This window comes from Crocodylus siamensis, chromosome 2, assembly GCF_052110815.1.
Source record: "Crocodylus siamensis isolate JL-2025a chromosome 2, ASM5211081v1, whole genome shotgun sequence".
In the NCBI taxonomy this organism is placed as follows: domain Eukaryota; kingdom Metazoa; phylum Chordata; order Crocodylia; family Crocodylidae; genus Crocodylus; species Crocodylus siamensis.
This window is the reverse complement of record NC_143396.1, coordinates 170,129,509-170,152,058: the sequence shown is the minus strand read 5'-3', so window position 1 is coordinate 170,152,058 and position 22,550 is coordinate 170,129,509. Positions and strand designations below refer to the sequence as shown.

General features: G+C 50.4%; 1 protein-coding gene across 1 annotated transcript; it reads left to right on the top strand.

Moving 5' to 3' along the window:
- Positions 1–9,427: 9,427 nt before the first annotated feature.
- Positions 9,428–20,052, top strand: SLC15A3 (solute carrier family 15 member 3). Its single transcript, XM_090034901.1, has 8 exons — positions 9,428–10,205; positions 11,484–11,782; positions 11,871–12,036; positions 16,376–16,486; positions 17,077–17,245; positions 17,480–17,638; positions 17,999–18,157; positions 18,784–20,052. Exons 1-8 carry the CDS (start codon positions 9,642–9,644, stop codon positions 18,966–18,968), a joined length of 1,812 nt encoding a protein of 603 aa, XP_089891027.1. The 5' UTR covers positions 9,428–9,641; the 3' UTR covers positions 18,969–20,052.
- Positions 20,053–22,550: the final 2,498 nt, after the last annotated feature.

Below are 22,550 nucleotides of genomic sequence, written 5' to 3'. Positions count from 1 at the left end.
AGAGCTCCCGGAAGCAGCCAGTACCTGCACAGACACTCCCAGCCACCCAGCATGCCCCTGACCAGAGTGCATGCCTGGGCCCTGCAGGTCCTGGCTCCCAGACTGCCAGGTGTACCATTGGCCCATAATCCACCCCTGCTTCATACAAGGAAATAAAAAATGGTTAACTGATTTATGCAGGCAGTCAGAAGGGAGCAGTTTCATTACCTACTGAAAAGCAAATTGTGGCTACCTGGTCACAGAACTGCAGCTTCTAGCTTGAGTCATGCAAGGAATTAATAACCATTTGTCTGGTTAATGTGTGTGCCCAGGAGCAATTTCATTTGATGGTCAAAGTAAATGGTGACTGCACAGTCCCAAGACTCCCTGGGTTCAGGGAGGTTAGGGGTGTTGGGCAGGACTGGGTGTTGGACACCTCTTGAGATGGTCTCCCTGCCCCTCTCCATCCACAGCCCCTCCTAAACTCAACAGTGTACCTCACTGGTAAGGAAATACACATGGAACATGAAGTCAAGCACATAGAAACCTTTATTTACATAATTAAACACAATTGATATATTAAGCATAATTTATCAATTCTCACCAAAACAATATTTACAAGGTAACAATAATCAGTGAGCAGTAATCAACAACTTTTATAATGACACAGTAAGCAATAATCAACAACTTTTATAACAGTTAAGCAACAAGAATTCTAACTTTCTGAACTTGACTCCTGTTCTCTCGCCCTTGTATGGGAATGCCTCCTGGTTTCCAAGTGTGACTGCCATTCTCTCCCCCTTGTCCAGGAATGCCTCCTGCCATGGTGGCTGACTGGTAAGCGGCCACTGATGCGATGGACCTGCCTGGCATTCTCACACAACCATACAGTGCCCCCCGGGGTAACAAGGAATAACGGCCACAAGTTGTTAGAGAGTGGGTTTAGACTAGACATCCGAAGGCATTAGTTCAGTCAGGGCGGCTAGGATCTGGAACCAACTTACAAGGGAAGTGGTGCTGGCTCCTACCCTGGGGGTCTTGAAGAGGAGGCTTGATGCCTACCTGGCTGGGGTCATTTGAGCCTGGTCTTCTCTCCTGCCCAGGGCAGGGGGTCAGACTTGATGATCTACAAAGTCCCTTCTGACCCTACTTCTGTGAATCTATGCTTTTTAGCATGTAGGCAATGCATGGGGGCAGCGTACGGGGGGGGGGTAAGTCCCCACCCTGAAATTGGCTCTCAGCCAGGGAGTGGGGAGTGCTGGCTGGTACCCACCCTGAGAAGCATTGGCGGCACTTCCAGTTTTTTTGGTGTCACTTCTGGTTTGCCACCAGCACTTTTGGGGTTGGCGATCAGCGATCAGCCACTGGGGACCCCCCCAGGTTAGCGATCAGCTGCTGGAGGACCCACCCCATTGGCAATCAGCTGCTGATGCCCCCCCAGAGCCAGGACACACCAGTCACCCATGTTTTCATGGAAAATGACACCAGGACACCTGGGTAAAGCAACCAGGTGGGTTTGAATTCCTTGTATGAAGCAAGGATGGATTACCTGCAAATTGAAGTGACATCTGGTGGACAAAGGGGTTCACTACACAAATTGTAGTGGCATCTGGTGAATAAAGGGGCTCATTCAGAGAATTCACACGTACATATGACAGTTGAACGGGTGTATCGTTGCAATTTGCATTGATGCAAACTAAAATGTGTCAGGATGTGGTTTATTTTGCATCACAACAAACTCATATAAATTGCAAGAAAAGCCCCTGTACATGTAAAGTGTGATGAAATTAAACCACAAAAAGGGCAATTTTTGTCACGTGTACAAGTGCCCCGGGAGTGCTGTGTCCAGTTTTGAGCCCCCCCACTATAGAAAGGATGTCGACAATTTGGAAAGAGTCCAGTGGAGAGCAATGGAAATGGTATAGGGGCTGGGGCACATGACTTAATGAGGAGAGGCTGAGGGAAGTGGGTTTATTTAGTCTATAGAGGAGAAGACTAAGAGGAGATTTGATAGCAGCCTTTAACTACCTGAAGAGTGGTTCCAAATGGATGGAGCCAGACTGTTCTCAATGGTGACAAATGACAGAACAAGGAGCAATGGTCTCAAGTTGCAGCAAGGGAGGTTAAATTTAGATATTAGGAAAAACATTCTCACTAGGAGGCTGGTGAAGCACTGGAGCAGGTTACCTAGAGAGGTAGAGGACTCTCCATCCTTGCAGGTTTTTAAGGCCCGACTTGACAAAGCCCTGTTGGGGATGGTTGAAATGATCTAGTTCAGGATGGTCCTGCTCTGAGGAGGGGGTTGGACTAGATGACTTCCTGAGGGCCCTTCCAACCCTAATTTTCTATGATTCTATGACTCAGCCTATAGAATGTTAACTTTTTACCATTATTTGAAGGTTTAAGTAAGTAATCTGCCAGGCCTCCCTGCAGACTACCTCTGCCATTTCCTGTGGCCATTACTTAATTAACTGCCTGGCTCCCTTCAGTTACTGGGGTTAAGACTCCTGTTACACAAGGGTACTTGAACCTTCTTCTGAAGCAGCTGATAGCTGCCAGAGATAGCATCTCCAAATATAGAGAGATCTGACCCAATCCAGTTTGGCAATGACTATGCTCCTATGTAGTCACCAGGGAGGGGAGAAGCCCTACTTTTAGTGAAACAACAGTGTTGGCATGAAGACGCATAGGGATAAACAGGCCATGAATAAATGTAGGCTGAAAACTGGAAGGAGGTTTCTCACTGGGAGCAGCAAGGTGCTGGAACAGACCCCAGTAGGAGTAGTGGGAGAAAATATCTAACTAGTTTTAAGATGGGAGCAGCAACACTTGATGAAAGATATTCTAGGACTTAGTTTCTGGTAATAGCAGGGAACTGGATTCCACATCACAGGATGTCCTTTTCAGATCAACATTTCTATGTTGATTGGGGTAGCACTTTCACTACTACTCTATGCTGCTTCTCCATGTGGACACCAATGATACTGCCAGAGGGGGCCCTGGGCATATCAGAAGTGACTAGAAGGCTCTGGGTGCAAGGTGAGGGGGTATGGGGCTCAGGTTGTGTTCTCATTGATCCTTCCAGTCAAAGGAAAGGGGCCGGGCAGGAGCAGATGATGCATCCTGCAGATCAACACCTGGCTGCACAGGTGATGTTGCCAGTAGGGTTTTGGCTTATAGTTTCATAGTTTCCAGGGTTGGAAGGGACCTGAACAGATCATCAAGTCTGACCCCCTGCCTTGGGCAGGAATGAGTGTTGGTATCATAATACCCCAGCCAGATATCTATCCAACTTCCTCTTGAAGAACCCCAAGGTAGGGGAGAGCACCACCTCCCTTGGGGAGCCCATTCCAGAGCCTGGCAGCCCTAACTGCAAAGTAGTTCCTCCTGATATCAAGCCTGAACCTGCTCTCAATCAATCTATGGCCCTTATTCCTTGTTATCCCGGGTGGTGCCCAGGGGAACAAAGCCACAGCCATTTCTTGCTGGTCAACCCAGGTGAGTTTATAGGCAGCCACCAGATCCCCTCTGTCTTCTCTTGTGGAGGCTGAATAGATTCAGGCCCTTTAGTCTATCTTCGTAGGGCCTGGCCATGTGAATGGCCCTTCTCTGGACCCTCTCAAGGTTAGCCACATCCCTCTTGAAGTGTGGCACCCAGAACTGGACGCAGTACTCCAACTGCAGCCTGACCAGTGTCGCATAGAGGGGAAGGTTCACCTCCCTGGACCTGCTTGTGATGCATCTGTGGATGCACAACAAGGTGCGGTTAGCCTTACTGACACTTCCTTGCATTGGCTTCAGTGACTCCAAGATCCCTTTCTGCCACCTGTTGACAAGGAGGTGTGCCCCAGCCTATAGGTGTGTTGCTGGTTCCTTCTCCCTAGATGTAGCACCTTGCATCTGTCTGTGTTGAACTCCATCCTATTCTCATCCACCCACTCTGTAACCTGTCTAGAGCTAGCTGGATGCTCTCCCTCCCCTCTAGTGTGCCCACTTCTCCCCACATCTTTGTGTCATCAGCAAATTTGGACAGAGTGCTTTCCATGCCCACCTCCAAGTCACTGATGAAGATGCTGAATAGCACAGGACTGATGACAAAGCCCTGGGGGACTCCACTGCCCACATCCCTGCAGGTCAAAAATGACCCATCCACCACCACTCTCTGGGTGTGACCATCAAGCCAATTTGCCACCCATCATTGCCACAGTTTCCTAGTTTTTTTTATGAGAATGGGGTGAGAAACAGTGTCAAAGGCCTTTTTGAAATCCAGGTAGACAGCATCCACCTCAATGCGCACATCCAAGGATTTTGTGACCTGGTCGTAAAAGAAAATCTGGTTAGTCAGGCAGGATCTACCTGCAATGAACCCGTGTTGGTTGCCCCTGAGCATTACTTCTGATGCTGAGCCCCTGTAGATGTGTTCTTTGATAATTTTCTCAAAGGTCTTCCCAAGCACTGAGGTAAGACTAACAGGCCTGTAGTTACCTGGGTCCTCCTTTCTCCCTTTCTTGTAACTGGGGACCACATTGGCCCTTTTCCAGTCCTCTGGGACCTGGCCGGAGCATCACAAATGCTCATACCAGGGACCCTCTCTGACCTCTGCCAGTTCCCTTAGTAGCCTCAGATGAAGAGCATCCAGACCTGATTTATATATGCCCAGCCCCAAAAGCAACAACTAACACCAAACAGGGACTTGAACCCTGGACCCTCAGATTAAATGTTTAATGCTCTACCAACTGAGCTATCCAGGGTCACAGTTTTGTCTGCCACTGGGATGTGGTTCCAAGAAGAAGGATTTCTGGGAAGAGATGGGCTCCATGTGATGAAGAGAGGGAAGAGCATCTTTGCGGACAGACTCTCTAACATAGTGAGGAGGGCTTTAAACTAGGCTCGCCCGGGGGGGGATGGAGACCAAAGCCCCAAGGTAAGTGAAGAAGTGGGAGACCTGGAGGAGGAGCAAGCAGGATGGCAGCAACAGGAGAGGTGCTCTCATACGTCCTGAGAAATTGGGCCAATTGACTAGTTACCTCATGTGCCTGTGTGGAGGAATCAACCTCTCTGCCTGCCTGTCCCCCTCTGGTCAGAAAGTCTGGATGCACCTGGTCTCCATGGAAACAGGGCTGGAGACGTTGCTGAGGGAGGAGGGAACTTGCTCCCTTTGTCTCGTTTCCTGCCCTTCTAGGTTGGGTGACTAGATCTCTCACCTGGTCAATTTTAGGTCATCTGAAAGCACCGGTCAGTAGCCAGTGAGGCTGCTTCTGGTGGGACCTTAGTGAGGAGGTCACAATAGGGGATAAAAGGGGTTCCCAGGAAGAAGGAGCAGCCATGATGAAGACATAGAGAGAAGTTGAACATCTGTAGCGCTCTTTGTCCCTGTCTCTCTCACACAACACATGGACACAATACAAACTGCCTGCCTCCAGAGGAAAGCTCCATCCGCCTCTGGAGGGTACTTGTGCGTAAGCTACTTGAAACCTAACTAGATATATAGCTTGCTGTAAAGCAGATGCATGATCAAAGGCTGCTAGCCATCCTGTTTACTCTAGAGTTATTCTGTAATGCTTCTGTCCTGCACCCTTCCCCAAGCCTTCCCTCTGTAACCAATAAAGTTCTTCACTGTACCAAACATGGTGGACTTGTTGGGAAAGGCATTCCTTTGTGCCCCCTTGTTCTGGCTGACTAAAGAAGGCTACTTTTTGTCATGGGTGACTGGTGCCACCTGAGTCAAGGGGGACACAGCCAGTCAGTGACCAGGGGGTCCCCCTGTGGCTGATCTTGCCGACCCAGAAATGGGAGTGCGGCCAGCGGCATTCCAGAAAGTGCCAGCGGTGCTTCTTCTGGCACCCCCACTCCCCAGATGGCAGTCACGGGGGGGCACCGACACTCCCATCTCTCCCCCCACTGCCTAAGCGGGTAGTGCTGGCTGTCAGGGGGTGTACCAGCACTCTCAGGGGGTGCACGTGCACCCCTTACACATCACCACTGCTTTTTGTGCTTCAGGCTAGATGAAGCACCCCAAGCTTTTGCAGTGGGTCAAGCACCCTCAAGAACTACAGGGCCTGTGTACCCCAAAGGTAACAAGGCCTAGAAACAGTCCAGGCACCTGGGTGGTGGCAGCGATACCACAGACGTGAGGCACCCCCCGGGAGGCACTTGGAGCTTGGCAGGTGGACGGGCACAGTGAGGTGGGTGGGTCAGTGCAGGAGTGCCCCCTACTGACGTACCATAGCCTGTACACAAATGCGCAAAGCCTGGGAAACAATCAGGAAGAGTGAGATGTCCTCGCGTAGTCACAAAACTGTAATGTGATTGGAATAACAGAGACTTGGTGGGAGCTTGCATGACTGGAGTGCTGTGATGGATGGGTACAAACTGTTCAGGAAGGAAAGGCAGGGGAGAGGAGGAGTTTCACTTTATGTAAAAGAGCCATATGATTGCTTAGAGCTCCAGTAAGGAGCCAAAAAGTGCCAGTGGGCACTATCCAAAGTGATATATTTGGGACATCGTGTGTGTGGAAGTTATATCGCTCCCTTGTGGGACAAGATCGAGGCTATTAAAGACTACCACTATGTGTGGCGGGCCGGTAGGGGGTGCTCCTGCATTGAGCCACCCACCTCACTGCGCCCAACCACCTTCCAGGCTCCGAATGCCTCCCTAGGGGCGCCTCACGTCTGACTGACCCCCTTCCTGGAGCACACTCACTAGCCTGGGGGTAAAGTAAGCTGTCACCACCCTGAGAAGGGACTCTCTCAGCCCTGTGTCCTCGGGGAAACACAGGCCTGATAGTCCTATGGGTACTTGACCCAGTACAGGCACTTGGGGCATTTCCCCAAATCGGGGGCCAAAAAGGAAGGTCTCCCTAAGTCCGCAGACCTAAGGGGCCTCTTAGGCATAATTTAGACCCATCCCTCAATAAGTCTCCTACACCGGTCACAAAGGAGAACTTTACTGATTACAGGGGGAGGGTGAAAATAGGGTACAAGATAGAGCAATATCATAAAAATCCCATGGAGCAAAACAGTCTGGCGGAGGTAGCCTTCTGAGTTACTGCCAGCTAGATATCTAACCAGATCTCAAGTAGCTTACTCACCAGCATCATCCAGAGGCTGTTGGAGATCCCCTCTGGAGGCAGGCCTTTCCTCACTCAGGAGTTATGGGGGAGAGAGCCAGTTTCAGATGGTAAAGCTCCTCTCTAAGTCTCGAGTCCCATGCATGGCTGCTGCCCTCTCCTTCTGGGTAGTCTTAACTTATATAGCCCCTGTGACCTCATTTACCTGGTCCCGCTCAGGCCAGCACCTGCTGGCTGTCGGCCAACCAATTTGAAATACATCACTAGTTGCTGGGCAGACTCTAGACCACCAGGTAGAAGCCCCTCATCCAGGTAGCCAATACCAGTCATGTAGGCAGAGGGAGCAGATTTCCCCCCTCCCTCAGAAATGTAGCCAGCTCAGGTTATCTAAAGAGATAGGGTAAGTGTGTGTCTCCTCTGCTGGGCCCATCCTAATCAAATTGTCCCAGAGCAGAGATTTTGGGGAGAAACAAAGGTGGCTTCCTGCCACAGGCACAATCATACAAACTATAATTTAGCTGGTCTGGGTGACACCAGCAGTAAAGAAGTAGTGGCATTGGCTTCCATGCAGGCTGATGACCTGAGAGCCTACTAAGAGATTCTGGTGGCCTGACAGATATATCCTCAGTGGGCCAAATTCTGTCCTCTGGCTCAGCAAGTTACGCACATGGCAGAAGTCACTGCTGATTGCAGATTTGGAGAAATCTGACATAGCCCAGGCTCCATGAATCTACCAGGGCCCAGAATTATATTTGAGAGCTAATCATTTTTTGCCAGAGCTATTTGCTGCTCCCCTATGCTCCTTAAAAACAGCCCATGGGCACTGCCAGGGAAGTATTTCCTGTAAGCTTTTGAAAATCATGGGTTGTAAGAACCTTGCAAAGGAGGAAATACACGGGGTACATCTACATGAGATGTTTACTGTGGGGTAGAGTAATTAACTCTGCAGTAAACATCTTCGTATCTACATGTGCTGGGCTATTAGATTGGAGTAAACTAATAAACTATTTTGCCGCAGAGTTCTTAATCCACAGCAGCGGACATGTCGATGCTGACCTAGCTGGCTGAGGCCCAAGGGTGCTTCAGTGCAGGGGCTGCCTGAACACCCTTATGCCTCAGCCAGTCCCTCCATAGTACGTAGAGCTCAGTTCCCTGCCAGCTGGGGCTGCTCTGACCTGGCTCAACATGCTGTGGTTTAAGTGGCAATCCCAGGAGCAATAACTTCTGGGAGTTTATTGCTTCAAATTAATTGTACATGTAGATGTGCCCAGGTTGTGTAATCCAGTGGAGAAAGGTGCAACAAAAATCAATGGCTGAAAGTTAAAGACAGATGAAATCAATTTAGTTTGTAACCAGGAGGGTGATGCAGCACTGGACAAGGCTGCTGAGGGAAGTGATGAATTCCCCGTCTCAAAGCAATACTGGCAGCTGTTCTGGGAAATACTGTGGTCAGTCATAAGGTATTGGGTTCAATATGGGGACACTGAGAGAAATCCAGTGACTAGCAAGTCAGACTTTGAGGACTGAACAACCTCAGCACTTATGAACTTGTGTTTCTTTCCTGCTTCTAGTGGGGCTCTTCAAAAATAACTCATAGAGGTTCGGTGCACATTTTAATTAATTCCCTATTATCAGAAGAACGTTCTTTGCACATGGCTCCCATCAGTCAAGGTACTGCTGTTTGGCAACAACTGTTAAAACAAACTCTTAGCTACTTCCCATTTGTGGGATATCCTGTTGGGAGGAACCGTAACATCTCGGCAGTCATGTGAAGTATTCATTTCATGTTTACAGTGGGAGGTCTGACCATGAGACTGCCGCCAACCACTTACACCCCCTCTATGAGCCCACCCCACGTGGCACCGAGCAGGCCCTCTTCTATGGGAAGTTGTGTACCGGTGGGCAGAGCACAGGCCAGGGACCTGGGCGATCCGGGTGCCATTCCTGGTCCCTACTCTGAACCTCAGGTTCCCCCTCTCTGTAAAATGGAGAAAACAATCCTGACCCTCTTTGTAGAGGCGAAAAATGGATAACAAAGTGTTACTTTTCTTTGCTATTGTTACTTAGAGGAAGCTGTCTTAAGAAAAGGATGGGGAGAGGGGAAATGGAAAAGGAAAACTCTGGGAAAGGAAAGAGGAGAAGGAATGTCTTGGGAAGAGAACTTTAAGAGGGAAAAGTCTTCTGTGGAGAGATGAATCTGTGCTGGGCCCTGTAGCATTTGGAGTTTCATTTCAGGGAGGCTGAACTCATGTGATGTCTCCATTCAATAAACAAAAGAGGAAGTGGGAGCTGGGCTGACTGGGTGGGGTAGGCTGTGGGGGGATAGCAGAGAAAGCCCGCCCAGAAAGGAAAAGAAGCAGTCAGAAGGAAACAGAGAGACTGAAGGACAGAAAAGCAGACAGACAGACAGATACCAGTGGCCACAGGCTGAGGTAGGGGAAGCAGAGATACAGAAATTGAGAGGAGAAAGCACAGACAGACATAGAAGCTGGGGAAGGGAGGGGAGTGGGGGGGTGATAGGCAGGGCCCTGAAGGCAGACAGATAAGCAGAGGAGCAAGGGGAGGCCTGTGTGGTGCTGAGGCAGGGTGGTGCATGGCCCGGGACAGGGGCCAAGGGGAGCTTAAGTCCCTGCTGGGGCGGGAGGCATCGGTGGATGGGAGCCTCTGGTCTGCATTCAAGGGCCGGAAGGCAGCCTGCACAGCCGTGCTGCTGGTGGAGATCCTAGAGAGGGCGGCATTCTTCGGCATCGTCTCCAACCTCGTCCTCTACCTCAACAGCAGCAACTTCAACTGGGGGGGGTCGCAGGCGTCACGGGCTGCCCTGCTTTTCCTTGGTGCCTCCTACCTGCTCTCACCCATTGGCGGCTGGTTGGCCGATGTCTACCTGGGTCGCTACTGGACCATCATTCTCAGTTTCCTGCTCTACCTGGGGGCCGCCTGCCTGCTGCCTGTCACAGCCACGGAGGATGGGCGCCTCTCATTCTGTGGGGAGATGTCAACCTACCACATTAATCCCTCCTGCAAGAACCACAGCGGGGAGTGTGCTCAACAGACGCCCAGCCAGTACTGTGCACCCACAATGTACATTGGTCTCCTGGTGCTGGCTCTGGGTGTCAGCTCCATCAAGGCCAACCTCACGCCCTTCGGTGCTGACCAGGTAAGAGGCCTTAGACTACACATTCACCATTTTTTTTCTGCCCATGATGAGCATCCCAGCCACACCTGGCCAGCAGAGCTCTGCTTGCATGATATGCTGGGGTGATGCTAACCCCCGCCCCATACATCACAGCTTCAGGGAGCTTGGCCTAGGCAGCATGCACTTGCAATTAAAAACACAACCAGGTGCACACACACAAAGCATAGCTATGCACATGCACATGCACACGTGCACACTCATGAATTACAGCCATGCATACACATAGCCATACACACACAAGCATGCACACAAGGCACAGCCATGCAACATCAGTGCAAACACCCAGAAGTACAGGTTTACGCCCATAACCCACTTATGTGTGTGTGTGTGTGGGGAGGGTGTTGAAGCACATACAGGACATGCTTGCTGCCAGGTTGTCATGCTAACGCATGCGCACACATACACTTGTGAGCACACAAATATGCATGCTTATACCCATGCCTGTGTACTGGAGGGGGCTTTCCCTTGCTGCAGTGGAGGAGGCGACTCTTTCTCTTCTCCCAGGAGGCAATGGGTAAGAATTCCCCTCTCTGTCACTCTGAGTTTACGAAGAAGTGATGTGGGGGAAGGGTATGATGGATTTCATTTTTAGGAAGGTCACTTCTCCCACTAGAAGTGGTTAACAGCTGTGTCCCTGGTTTTAGGGGAGAAGTGGGGTCTAACTGGGAGAAGAGATCTTTCCTCTCTGGGTGGTGGCTCCTCCCAGCCTGTAAGAAGTTAATTGTACTCCCTTCCTCTGGACAAGAGCATCTGGATCCTTTGGAGGGGCTGCCTCCCATCTCTCCAATCCCTGGCAGAGCCCTTGGCCCCCTCCCCCGTAGACCCAAGGGACAAAGTTGTGGCTACTCTGGGACATCATGGGTGGAGGCAGTGGAGGTGCTGAGGGATGGGAAAGTTCTTGGGGAAAGGACAAAGAGGCAGAGGGGTGGGATTGGTGAGAGCAGTGGGAAGGGGGAGAGTTGGGCCATAAGGATGGGTGCAGGCAGGTTTGTTATGTGGATAGGGGAGGGAAGGGCATCAAGAATGGGGGAGGTGTGGATGGGGGTTGGGCTGGGGGAGGTGTGGATGAAGGATGAGGACGGAGTAGGGGGAAAAGCCCTATATGTTGCTCAGATCTGGCCTTTGCGGGGGGTAAGCCCTGGGCCAAGGGACCAGGGTGTCTGTGTTGGGGAATGGGACACTGACTGGGAGTAGTGAGGTGGTGCTCACTTCCCTTCCCCTACCATGTCTACCTTGCAGGTGACAGATCGTGGCCGGGAGGCTACACGGCGCTTCTTCAACTGGTTCTACTGGAGCATAAACATTGGGGCGGTGATCTCTCTGCTGGTTGTGGCCTTCGTCCAGCAGAATATCAGTTTCCTCATTGGCTATGCCATCCCTGCTGCCTGTGTGGCCCTTGCCCTCTTCATCTTCCTCCTGGCCTCTCCCACCTTTGTCACCAAGCCGCCCACAGGCAGCCAGGTCTCTGTTTTGCTCCAGCTGGCCTGCCAGAGCAGCTGCTGCAGATGTTTCCTCCGGATCAGAGGCACCTGCACCAGGTCAGGAAGTGTCCCAACGCTCCCATCTCTGGTGTCAACCCATCTCCAAGCCTCCCCTTTGCCATCATGTTGTCTCCCTTCTCTCCAGGGCGGGCTTCCACCGGCCACTTGCAAAATCTGTGAGTTCTTGTGCTGGGGACAAACCACAGCCTGGGGCCTCTTCCTATGAAGAGGACGTTGCCAACTTCCAAGTGATGGTGAAGCTCCTGCCAGTGCTACTGACCTTCATCCCTTACTGGATGGTTTACTTCCAGGTGTGTGGTCAACACTAGGTTGGCTGGTGGCAAAAAAGGGCATTGGGTGTGCAAGTATGAAGTGGTCTGGAGGGAAGGGCTTGGGGTTAGCTGTCGCATCCATTGAGATGTCCTCGTAGAGCTTCAAATTCTAGATCTTGGTCTTAAATTCATGGTTCACACTGGCCTGTCACCAGAGATCCACCAGGACTGTGGTGCTAGCCTCTGACCAGCTGGCAGCATACTGGGAAGATACCCTCCTGGACAGTGTTATCAGTGGCCCTTGCTTGGTACTGGAGCTGGTTAAGTGGTGTCACTGGTACAGTAAACTGTGCACAAATGCAGGGTTCAAACAGAGAGGTGGTATAACAGGTGGTCTGTCTCCTTAAGAAGGGGCAGCCAGCCCAGCCCTGTTAAGGATGTTCAGCCGTGGGGCATTCTGCTAAAGAGGGAGTTCCCTACTGGGAGCTTAAAACCCCAGAGAAGAGAGCAGAAGGAAAGCCAGCTGTGAAGGAACAATTTGCAAGGAGGAGAAGCCAGGCTACTTGCTGGGGAACAGCCAGAGTGGAAAGTTGCTCTTCTCTTAATGTCCAGGGAGGGCAGAGGATTTCGGTTGGTTCTGTTTGTGTTGTTAAGAGACTGAAGTGTGTTTGGTGGGAACTGAACTGTATGAAGAATGAATAGCAGAGCTACCTAGCCCACAAACAGCAGCAGGAAAAAGGATCTGCTTACAGGTAGCTAGATGTGATAGTCCAGTCAGGCAGAAGGCAGGGCAGAGTGGTGCCTAATGATGATTACTGATTTCAGAGAGGCATGCACTTTTGTACGACAGCTTACTTTGTCACATACTATTAACGGACTACTGGGTACTACTACTATCTTGTCCATTTGTAGCATCTGACAAAGTAGAGTGTTGCCTACAAAAGTTCATGCCCCTCTGAAATCAGTTAGAACCAGGTAGGTCCAAACACAGGGGATAGGCACGTGGAAAGACAGTACCGCCTAAATGAATTGTAGAAAGGCACTGGGGGTCTAGCAACAGTCCAGCTGCACAAAGCAGTGTCCACATTGCACAGTAGTTGTGTTAGCAGTGCTCTGCTAAAACTGGCCTTTCCGCCAGCATGATTGAAAGACATCACCCCAGTTAAGTGAGGGGGCTATGTCAGGGAAGAACACTCAGTCTTTGGGGGCAACTCTTGAGTTAGCTCTTGAAGTGAAGAAAAGGTCCTGGAAAAGTGATTCACAACTGGGGTACCACAGTACCCTGGGGTGCCACAAGATCCCTTTAAAGGTGCTGTGCTACACAATCCCTGTGCAAGGAGGGATGAGTTCTCCTTTCTATGCCTGTCCATGCTCTGTACCTGCCTGGCTACCCTAGTGGTGCCTGTAGCTGCTTCTCAAGGTACTGCTGCCACTGCTGACCTCTCCTACTCCTCCTGAAAGCCCCTGTGCCAGACCCACCGCCATACTCCCAGCAGTGCACTTTGCTTCAGGTGCATAGGCAGACATAGGGCCAGAGCTGTGGTTTTCAGTGCAGCTCATCCTGTTTTCTCCTTCCAGGCTTCTGGGGCTGTGGTGGATAGTTCTGGTCCCTTGCCCCCATCAGGTACAGATCAAGGGCAGGGAGGGGGCAGACAGTTGAAAGAGCAGGGCATATCAGGGTTAGGTTCTGCCCCTGTTGTCTTCACCTGGCACCAGCTAGATAGATCAGTGGTTCTCAACCTTTTTAGCCACAAGGCCCACTCCATATCTTTTCTGAATTTAAATTCTAGCTTGGGGATTCTCAACATGGGATTCTCAACAGGGGTTCTGTGAAATTAAGAACATTTTTGGAAGCTAAAAAGGTAAACCAGTGCTCTAGGACACAAAAATTTGCTTAAACTTTCCAGGTATTTTTGGCACAGTGGAGATTCAATCATCAAGCTGTAATCATGATTTATAGTAATAATTGGCAATTGTTGAGTATTTTAATTCATAGTTGTTCACATAATAAGAATTACAAGAAGAAATAATTAATAAATAGCAGCTACCTGGAGTACATTTCATTAGTGGGTCTCAACACCCTTTACAAAGAGCTAAGAATCTTTGCCTCCACCTCTCATCTCTCTTGTCCTGCCCTTAGAAGCTGGTCGGGGTTAATGTCTAAAAAACATTAAACCCAATAGCCCTCTTTCATGCAAAATACCATGGAATAGCACAACCATCTAATGAGTCTTTTCAAAACCTGTCTGATGATGTGCATGCAGTGGGGGATGAACATTGCAAAGATTCATCTCTTGAGTCAGAGGGGAAACTATATGATATGTGGAGACCACCAGATTACCTTACCTGCTGACATTAGATAAGCATCCAGATGGCCACAAGTAGCCAGAGCTATGGATGTCCCCACACCTACCACAGCCCCTTCCCCATCATTTTCTATCCCCTCTACTTCATGCCTAGAAAGCAAGCCAAACTCCCTCTTGTCTTGGTATGGTGGTGCTATGCTGGCCAACATTGGGTAGTGAGACTCAAGAGTCTGTCCCCCAGTTCAACCTCCTTTCCTTTAATGGAGGGAGGCTCAGTCTGTGGAAGGGGTTCAGTGGGGACCTGAAGGCCTCTTGGTACTTTCTGGTTAACTGGGCAGAGGGGAGGAGCATGTGTAGTGGCTGTAGGGTGCTACAAGACAGGAGCCTGCATGAAGCAGTGTCTGATAGTACTCACCCCTCTACAGATGCTTGTTCAGCTGTCAGAGGCTTTGAGAGTGTTTCCAGTTTTTCTAACAGTCCAGGAAGTGGTTTAATGAGGAACTTGAAACATGGGTGACTGGTGCCACCTGAGTTGGGGGGACACACCCCCAGTGACCAGGCAGCAACTGGGGTGGGGGGGTCCCCCTGCGGCCAATCTCGCCGACCAGCACTTGGAAGGTCATCAAGCCTTGAAGGCGTTTCCTAGAGGGTTTTATTAAAGCTTCAGACTGCTAAGTCCTCCTGATAGGCAATGTTTCTGCCTGCCTAAAGTTTGTACAGTATCTGCTTAGATTAGAGGTGCTGGACCACTGACTTCAAAGAGGCCACGCTGTGACCTCTTCCCAGGAAGCCAGGTAGCACTGTACCAGTGACTTCACAGGGACCTATGCTTGACATCATTGTAGCAAGGTATGTAGCACTGAGAGAGTGATCTCTAGTTAGATGCATGTGCCGTGACACCATTTCCACAGGTTAAGTAGTGGTGAGTCAGTAACCTTACAGTAGCCCTGCTGTGACATCACCTCAGCAAGTTAGGCAATGCTGAGCCGGTGACCTCAAAGAGGCCTGTGCTGGGTCATAATACCATAATATTATGTGGAGCTGAGACACTGGGACTGGATTGTGACAATATCCCAGCAAGGCAGAATAGTTGCCCGAATATTCCTACAAATAGGGCCCCTGTTCTGAATGGGACCTCCGTATGGGCACATTCCTTCTATAGTAATTCAGTGAGCTTGGTCAGCTATATGATTCTGCCCAGCTTGGCCCTTCATCCCCAGGTCAGGACTACTTATTCTGTACCCATACTGCTCTCCAGGATGAGGCTGGCTTCTGAATGACTCAGGTTCAGTTCTTGCAGTTTTGTAGTTTCATAGTTGGTTGGGTCGGAAGGGACCTGAGCAGATTCTCAAGTCTGACCCCCTGCCATGGCAGGAAAGAGTACTGGGGTCAAACGACCCGAGCTAGGTGATTGTCTAACCTTGTCTAAAAGACCCCCAGGGTAGGAGCCAGCACCACTTCGCTTGGAAGTTGGTTCCAGATCCTAGCCGCCCTGACAGTGAAGTAGTGCCTCCTGATATCTAGCCTAAATCTACCCTCTGCCAGCTTGTGACCGCTATTTCTAGAAGCATCTGCCCCTGGATGCCCAGAAAGATCTGCTGGTGCAGCAGACAGCAACAGCCAGCTCCTGCCACTGAACCCTCCCCCCAGTGAATTGACAATGAGGGTCCTTTTTCATATGGTGCCTTGGTGTCCCCACTTGTATACCTATGATAACAGCACTTTGCTATCTGTGTAGGGTACTATGATGCTAAAGGTGTTAATGATTGTGAGGATGCCCAGGCTTGGAGACAGGGCCCTATGAGGACCTTTTGAGAGAGTCTCTTTGCTCATGGACCAGCCCTCTCTCCTTGGCCACTTGTGATTGGAAAGCAGGACACTGCTGCCTTCACAAATTAATGCTGTCATGGGGCACATGCCATCCTGACTATGGGCTGGGGCACAAAGAGATCTGAACTGTGTGTCGTCCCAACTAAAGCATCTCTGCATAATATCAATGGGTGTGGTGCGAGGGTTATTTTCTGCCTGGGCTCCATCCATAGACCCAACACTGTCCTCTCATTGCGTTTCAGATGCAGTCAACCTACTACCTGCAGGGCCTGCATCTCTTTGTCCCCAGCATCTTCCAGGCCAGCCAGACCAATGGCAGTGTCCTTCCTACCAACACTACGAGCAGCTATATGGTGAGGGGTACAGTCAGGGTGAGAGGGGTGGGAGACAGTGGGGAGTCACAGTGCCACTGTGGGAAAGGAGTGGGTGACATCAACAGCCTGGTAATAAAGCCCTAAGCAGAGTGAGAGGGGAGGGATGTTGTTAGGCTCAAGGCAAGTGTTGAGTGGTGCCACCTCCTGTGAAGCTGAGGCAGGTGATTTCTCCAGCCTGCAGAGGGGGCCACCCTAAGGGATGACACTGTGACTCCCAAACCAGAGCAGGACTAATTCCTGACAGCACACTGAGAAGCAGAATCTGTGCATGTGCAACTCTGGCCATGGTCACAGACCTGGCCAGAAGCAGGATGGAAATGCTCTCAGGTTCTTCTGCTTTCCCTTTGGACCCAGAGGCCCAAGGTACTTCCCAGAGGGGAAGTGGGATGAGGACTTGTGGGGAGGGGGGTGAGAGTGCACCAAGTCCAAGGGTAGGAGGGTGGTCAGATGTGGTGGAATCACATTAAGACAACACTGCCTAACCCAAGTCCCTCTATTCAGTTCCCTGTTCCTGCCTTCTGCACTGGTTGGCTCAGGTGCTGTGCTGACCCAGATCTCTTTCTCCCCAGTTCCCAGATGCCTGGCTTCTGTTAGCCAATGTGGTGGTCCTGCTGGCCCTGGTCCCACTGAAGGACCATGTCATTGACCCGTTCCTGATGAGAAGGAAGTTACTGCCCTCGGCGCTCAAGAGGATGGCCTTGGGCATGTTCTTCGGCCTCGCCTCCATCATCACAGCAGGTAATGCCCAGCACAAGTAGCTAAGAAACTGTAGCTGCTGGGAGACTGAAACACTGCCATGACCAGGGCTGGAGCTGCCTGGGGTGGGATAGGAGCCCATAGAGGAGCCTACATGCTTTTTCTGACCCAAAAGATGGGATCCAAGACTCATCCCCTGAGTGTACATGCTCAGTCAGGACAGTCTTGTGCATGTGCCTACACATTTACATTGATTCTCCTACTTTTCCCTGGCAGGTGTCCTGGAAACAGAGAGACTGTGGTATGTGACCCACAACCAGACCATCTCACAACGCATTGGGAAGGATGAGTACTTTGCTGCCCCACTTCCAATCTGGTGGCAGATCCCCCAATACTTGCTCATTGGAGTCAGCGAGATCTTTGCCAGCATTCCAGGTGGGCGGTTGAGCAGTGCTCCTGCTAGGGGTGAGGGGCACAGCAGCAAGCATGGGGGCTGCTAAAGGAAATGGCTAACGTATGCTCTGAACAGCTCCAAGGGCCAGGCTGGTGTAAGGGAAGTACTGGCCTCCTGCTTCCTGATGCTAGGCATGTCTTGGCTTTTATAGTAGCTGGTTGGCAGTAGATTGAACCCAAAACCAGCTGATTCAAGGCCAATGTTCTACCCTCAGTCTCAGGGCATGGCTCTGCCATATGTTTTCCATTTTATACATCCCTGACTGCTACTGTGGTCGCTAGAAGGGCTGCCCATGAGCTCTTCTCTGTGATGACTGAGGGCCCCCTCTGTTCTCTCACCAGGCCTGGAATTTGCCTACTCTGAGGCCCCCAAGTCCATGCAAGGAGCCATCATGGGACTCTTCTTCTTCATTTCTGGTGTGGGCTCACTCCTGGGTTCTGGGCTGCTGACTCTTCTCTCGGTGTCCTCACAGGGCTGGATGCACTGCCCTGAAGACTATGGTGAGTGCATGGCCAGGATCCCCAAAAGAGAAGGGAGAAGCACCTCCCTGCTTAAACCAGGAGGGGGATCTTGTGGAGGGTGGAAGTAGATCCATGTGTGTCCAGCGGGGCTTGTACTAAACAGGATGGGTGCCGAGCGTGAAGCATGGGTGTTTACCCACAACCAGCTAGGGGGCTCTCACTCTGGGTGCCATGAGATGGGAGATTCACAGAACTGAAGGCCAAAAGAGACCATCTTGTCTAATCTCCTGCATGACACAGATGACAGACTGTCACCCAGATGTCCCTGCCACACTCCACACAGTGCGGAGAATATATATATAACCTGTGCTCAGCAGGGGCCTCTATGCCAAGGCTAGAGTGGGGTTGCACTGACAGTGTTGAGGGAGAAGGGTCTCTGTGGGTGGGGAAGGTGCTGGCATCAGGGGCCACCCGACTGCAAGGTGTAAGAGAGAGGTGTTCCCTTCGGCAGAAGTGCTTGCAAGGAGTTGGCAATGCCCACTTGCTGCCAGCAGGGGCACTGTAATAGTAGACCATGGCCTGGGATCATGGCAAAGGAAAGAGTTGGAGGTGAATGGGTAGTGTCAGTAAGTGGAGCTAAGACTGCTGCCCCCTTGCTTTCCCAGGGAACATTAACCATTGCCATATGGATTATTACTTCTTCCTGCTGGCCGGGATCCAGATGGTGACCTGCCTGCTCTTTGTCTGGATCTCCAGCCGTTATGAGAAGCAGCAGCAGCGGGAGCGGGAGCAGGAGCAGGAGCAGGAACCTGACTTCTGCCATCTCTGCACTGGGCATGAAGAGGACTAACAGGCCAACAAACCAAATCCTAGGCTCTAGGGGTTGTAGCACCGCTTCCACTTTCCCCTTCCCACTCACCAGGTCTCTTGATTTGGGCTGGTAGGTAGAATGTCACCCTCATGGTGTAGCTAGTTCAGTTCTGCCTTTTTAGGGTTGGAGGAAAGGAAAGGGATGCACCCTTGCCAGGACAGTGGGGTATATCACCAGTAATGCATGCAGAGGGGGCAGGGATGGAGCCTATCGGGAAATGCTTCTCCATTCCTTTTCAGTCTGTAGGATCTTGCACCACATACCCAGAATCCTCCTTGTGTCCCAGGGATGCCCTATCCTGCTTGGACTTAGCTACCCAGCAGGCTCAGGAGCTGTAAAGCACTCTAGATGACCTTCCTGAGATGGGCAGTTGTAAGGGGCTGGTCAGCTGAGAGAAAGAACTGGCTGTGCAGAAAATGTAGTGATAATTCCCAGAGACCAGGAGAGCCGGACCCTTCCTGTACAAGGGGTCATGCAAGGAGACAAACCCTTTGTGGCCCCAACCTAAGGTCTCAAGGAGACCATGATGGGACCTGATCTGGGAGAGAACCTACAGGTGGTAATGGAGAATCACAATCAATTGTATCATGCTACATGGGGTGTGATGGGAGAAGATAGTGACAAGGGTTTTGCCCTGTTCTTTTTAGGTGGGTTATTCCAAACAGAGTGGTGGTCAATATGGGATGTTGTAGTCTTAGAGCTTTAATTTATTATCTCTGTTTAGAAAAACATGTTCAAAGTCAACCTAACATTGAGGCAAATACAGACTAAAATTGGAGCACATCAAATAGGACTTAAATGCCCAGCTTGAGACAGCCTGTTTTTTTATAAGAAAAGAACAACTGACAACATACATCAGAACTCAGCACAATGGAATGCTTTGCACTGTTAGGTTTTTTTAAACTGTAATGGGATTGATGCAAGCAAGCAAATAAAGCTTCCCCTTCAGTGTTCATGGTCCAAAGTATGGCAAGAGAAGAGATCCTGAAGCGAACTGCACTATTCATTGCTGGAATTACTACACCTTATGTTAAGGTTATGCAACTTAGATCTCCAGCAGAGATCAGAGCCCCTGTATCCCAGGTAGAGGCATAACTGGGCTGTTCTGTGCCCTGTATGGCAGTGGCTGGGCCTGTAGCGCAGCCACTGCTGTTTTTGCCTCTTCCCTCTGCCCCTTGAAGTCAGTGACTGGGGCTAGTGACTTGGTCGCCCCCCTTAGTTAAAATGCTGGTGCTATGGGCTTTAAGTAGAGGACAGTCCCTGCCCGCAGGCTGGACTTCAAATCCTGCAGAGCACACTGAGCGCAGTAGTCTGCTCATGTCCAATCAGTCTCTAGATTTGGCCAGTGTAGGTCCAGGATAAGAGGAAAACTTGTCACATTCATTTTACAGATGAGGAATTGAATGGCAGAGATTAAATTTTCCTGTTCCCGCTCAGAGGCGTAAGGGCCCAGATCCTTAAGAGTATGACATGCCTAACTCATAGTTTGAGCACGGGTACATTAAGTTAGGCATGAGTTTTTGCATGATCTGATGGAGTGATTTGCCTAAGGCAGTGGTTCTCAACCTTTGGTACCTTATGTACCACCTTCAGATTGATGCGGCAAAAGCAAAACAGGAAGTCCCACTGTGGCACTGCTGGTTTTGCCACTGTGAGCCGAGTCCCACTTTTTCCACTGCGGCCCAGGGCAAAGCAGTATGTGCAGGGCCTCTCTCCCTATCCCCTGGCACACTGACATTGAGGAGTGAAAGCCCCATCACACCGGACATGGCAGGAGGGGCAGCAGCTGGAATTTCCAGCCTGAGCAGGCAAAGACCAAAAAGCAGCACCCATGTACCCCCTGCCCATGTCTCATGTACCCCCAGGGGTATGCATACCATGGGTTGAGAAACACTGGTCTAAGGTCATACAGGGAGTTGTGTCAGAGGTGTGGATGGAGTCCAGGTCTCTGGAAACTCACTTTACGGTTGTTACCACTGTTCCACCCTCCTCCTTGCTCTCATGCCTATACCTAAGCAGAGAGTAGTGCCAGGAAAAAAAGCCCCGAGTACTGGAAACAATAAATACATGGTCCATATTCTGTCAGTCTCCTGAGGTGTCAGAGTGATTTAAATGAGACTTGAAAAGTAGAAGTGTCCCTTTCAGTCAGCCTTAGAGCAGAGCCAGGCTTGGTAGTGGCCCCACTTGTGAACCAGCCTGGGATATTCTGTCTGCTCTGCTTAGCTAACTGTTCTTATGAGGAAAAGAAATGTTCAGCCTCATGGCAGAAATACTTTCTGCACAAGGGAGCTCTCAGGAAACCCAGAGAGGCCCCACTGGGAGCTGCTCCACTGCTTCTTGGCAGTGTGAACTGTCTGAGGGCACAGAGATGGGTGGAGGCCAGGATATCAGGGTGGCTCTGCATAGGCTAAGGAGGCTTTTCCCTTTAGAAAAAAACTGTTGAAATCTCACAGGGTGATCACAGAGTGGGGATAGACTGGATTGGCTACAGATACATACAGGACCTGAGCTCAGTAATTGCTTTCCTGGATACTCCTGCCCCAAATCTTCTCCTGCTTGTACCCAGGGAAACCCCTTCCTTATTCCTTAGGGACATCCACTCCCCTATAAGGAGCTGGCCTGGGCAATTCCAGGCTCTGCCTAGACTTGGTGTGAGCTAAAGCAATCCCCAGGCTGGTGTAATACACGCTCTGCTCGTCGAATCTCCTGAGAAGAGAATAGCTATCTTAGATGCAATCCCCACATTCACCCAGTCTACTCACCTTCCTGGAGAGAGAGGAGCAGAGCCATCGTGCCAGTTCTTCCCCCACTGGCATAGCCCCTTAGTGCAGGAAATATTCTCAGCAGCCCCATCTTTCTCTCTTATGGTTCCTTTTTCCAGTGTAAATTACTGCTATCTCCCATCTCTACACCTTTGGCCTCTCTTACAGTTTGCCCCCATTTCTTTTTATGGAGCTGTATTTCTCCAATTGCTAGAAATTCACACAAAAAGCTCCTAGGTCCTGTTTGATGTTTACCCTCCAGCCCCCTGCAGTTCCTTATTAGATCTGATGTTCCTTATATCATGCTCACTCACTGGCCTCAGAACAGGGTCCTTTAATTTCAAAAGCATTTAATTGTATTTCTGCCTGCTGAAAAGGGGCCCATATGAAACAATAAGCCTTATGTCATACTGTAGCTTCTGAGGCATGAGTTCAAGACCCTGACTGTACTCATGCTGAAGGCCCAGTTGACTTTATCGTGCCAACTGGAGAATCAGTGAGGTGGCTGGACACAGTATCACATTACTCCTTGTGCATGCCTTAAAACACAGACTCACAGGATTGGAAAGACCTCAAGTATCATCTGGTCCAAACCCCTGAACGACTGTAAAAGTTCTGTTCCTAAATTGCCACCTTTTTAATTCCTCCCCCTCACCCGGGAAAATAAGATTTGATAGCTTCCTTGGGCAGTAGTATATCCCACTACCTGTTTTAACAGCAAGGACATTTTTTTCCCCCAAGATCTCAACTAAATCTACTTTGTTACAATTTATAGCATGTTAGACTGGGTCACTGAGGC

Bases quoted from the DNA above. Each gene is read 5' to 3' on its own strand.
- SLC15A3 (XM_090034901.1), top strand. From the start codon at position 9,642: ATGGCCCGGGACAGGGGCCAAGGGGAGCTTAAGTCCCTGCTGGGGCGG. The intron at 17,246-17,479 runs GTAATGCCCAGC...TTTCCCTGGCAG, and splicing joins CGCCTCCATCATCACAGCAG to GTGTCCTGGAAACAGAGAGA. The intron at 17,639-17,998 runs GTGGGCGGTTGA...TTCTCTCACCAG, and splicing joins GATCTTTGCCAGCATTCCAG to GCCTGGAATTTGCCTACTCT.